The 1,222-nt window shown below is 56.4% G+C and overlaps 1 protein-coding gene across 1 annotated transcript; it reads right to left on the reverse strand.

Annotated features, from left to right (window-relative positions):
• Positions 1-241: 241 nt before the first annotated feature.
• LOC124594085 (formin-like protein 6) lies at positions 242-751 on the reverse strand. Its single transcript, XM_047132439.1, has one exon. The coding sequence runs from the start codon at positions 749-751 to the stop codon at positions 242-244; it is 510 nt and encodes a 169-aa protein (XP_046988395.1).
• Between the last annotated feature and the right edge of the window lie 471 nt (positions 752-1,222).

Raw genomic sequence — 1,222 nt, forward strand, 5'->3', positions numbered from 1 at the left:
CGGTTGGAAACTTTCCTCATGTCAGCACGTTGTAGGTGTCGCCACCGGCGCCAACCTTGTGTGAATGCTCTGGAAAGCTAATCATTTGCATATCACCGCATCTTCTTCCTGTCGGTTAAATTTCGCGTCTGTAGTACGTCATCTTCGTGGTGTAGCAATTTTAATGGGCAGTAGTGTATATTACTCACAAAGGAAAAGCATTGGACAAATTTTAATGGGCTAATACTTGGAACATAGTTCATTACGACGTGAAATCACAATTTTTTGCTCTCCTCGAGTTTTGTTGTGTCAGCGGCTGATGCAAAAACGTAGCTGATGGACGGCCAACGTAGAACACTGCTGCTGGCGCGGTGCTGCCTGCGCAGAGGACGGAGCGAGAGGCGCGTGCAGTCCGCTGCGGTCGCGGCCTGCTGAGCAGAGCTGAGCAGGGATGACGGACGGTCGTTCGCGGCGGCGGCGCTGCTCCGGCTGAGCGATTACTGGGCGCGCGGCTATCGATCTGCGCGGTGCGGCGCGGCACAGCGGGAAAGGCAAGTCGGGCGCAGAATGAGAGGCGGCGTGCCCGGGGCCACGCCGCGGGCCCGCTGCTGGGTGGTGGTGGAGGGCGGGGTGCGGAGCGGGCAGCGGGCTGGAGGGGCGGGAGCGTTGGCGGAGGCGGGGTGTTTCCAGCGGGGCGCAGAAAGCTGGCCCGGCAGCCCGCGGCGGACGTCGCCCGCGGCGGCAGGCGGGCGGCCGGCTGCGCCAGACTCATTCCTGAGAGCGCCGCGGAGGAGAGGGGCGCCCTGTGACCGCTGTCAAATATCTCCGGCGCTAACTAGCGCGCGCCGACAGCCTCACTCGCGGGGGAGCATACAATGGTGTCGCCTAAGCCGGGGTCCAACTAGTGGAAACTGGAGGAGTTACACTATACGATCAAAAATATCCGTACACGGCTGTCTAGTGTGGAATTTACCACTAGACGTGACGAGAGGTGGACACGACAGTATAAATTTAGGCTGCGCGTACTGTGTTCTCAGCGCAGAAGTAATTACATCAGAATGGATCGGTCAGAAAAACTCAGTGACTTCGGACGTTGTCTTGTTTTCATTTGATTACTCCTTATGTTATACATGACAGCTACTAAAATACGTCTCTAGTGGAATAGTACCACAACAGCCCTGCAATCTCATCGAAAACTTTAACGTTGACGTCATTATTAAATACGGTCATTTCATAGGCACAG

Source organism: Schistocerca americana, chromosome 1 (genome assembly GCF_021461395.2).
Source record: "Schistocerca americana isolate TAMUIC-IGC-003095 chromosome 1, iqSchAmer2.1, whole genome shotgun sequence".
Classification (NCBI taxonomy): domain Eukaryota; kingdom Metazoa; phylum Arthropoda; class Insecta; order Orthoptera; family Acrididae; genus Schistocerca; species Schistocerca americana.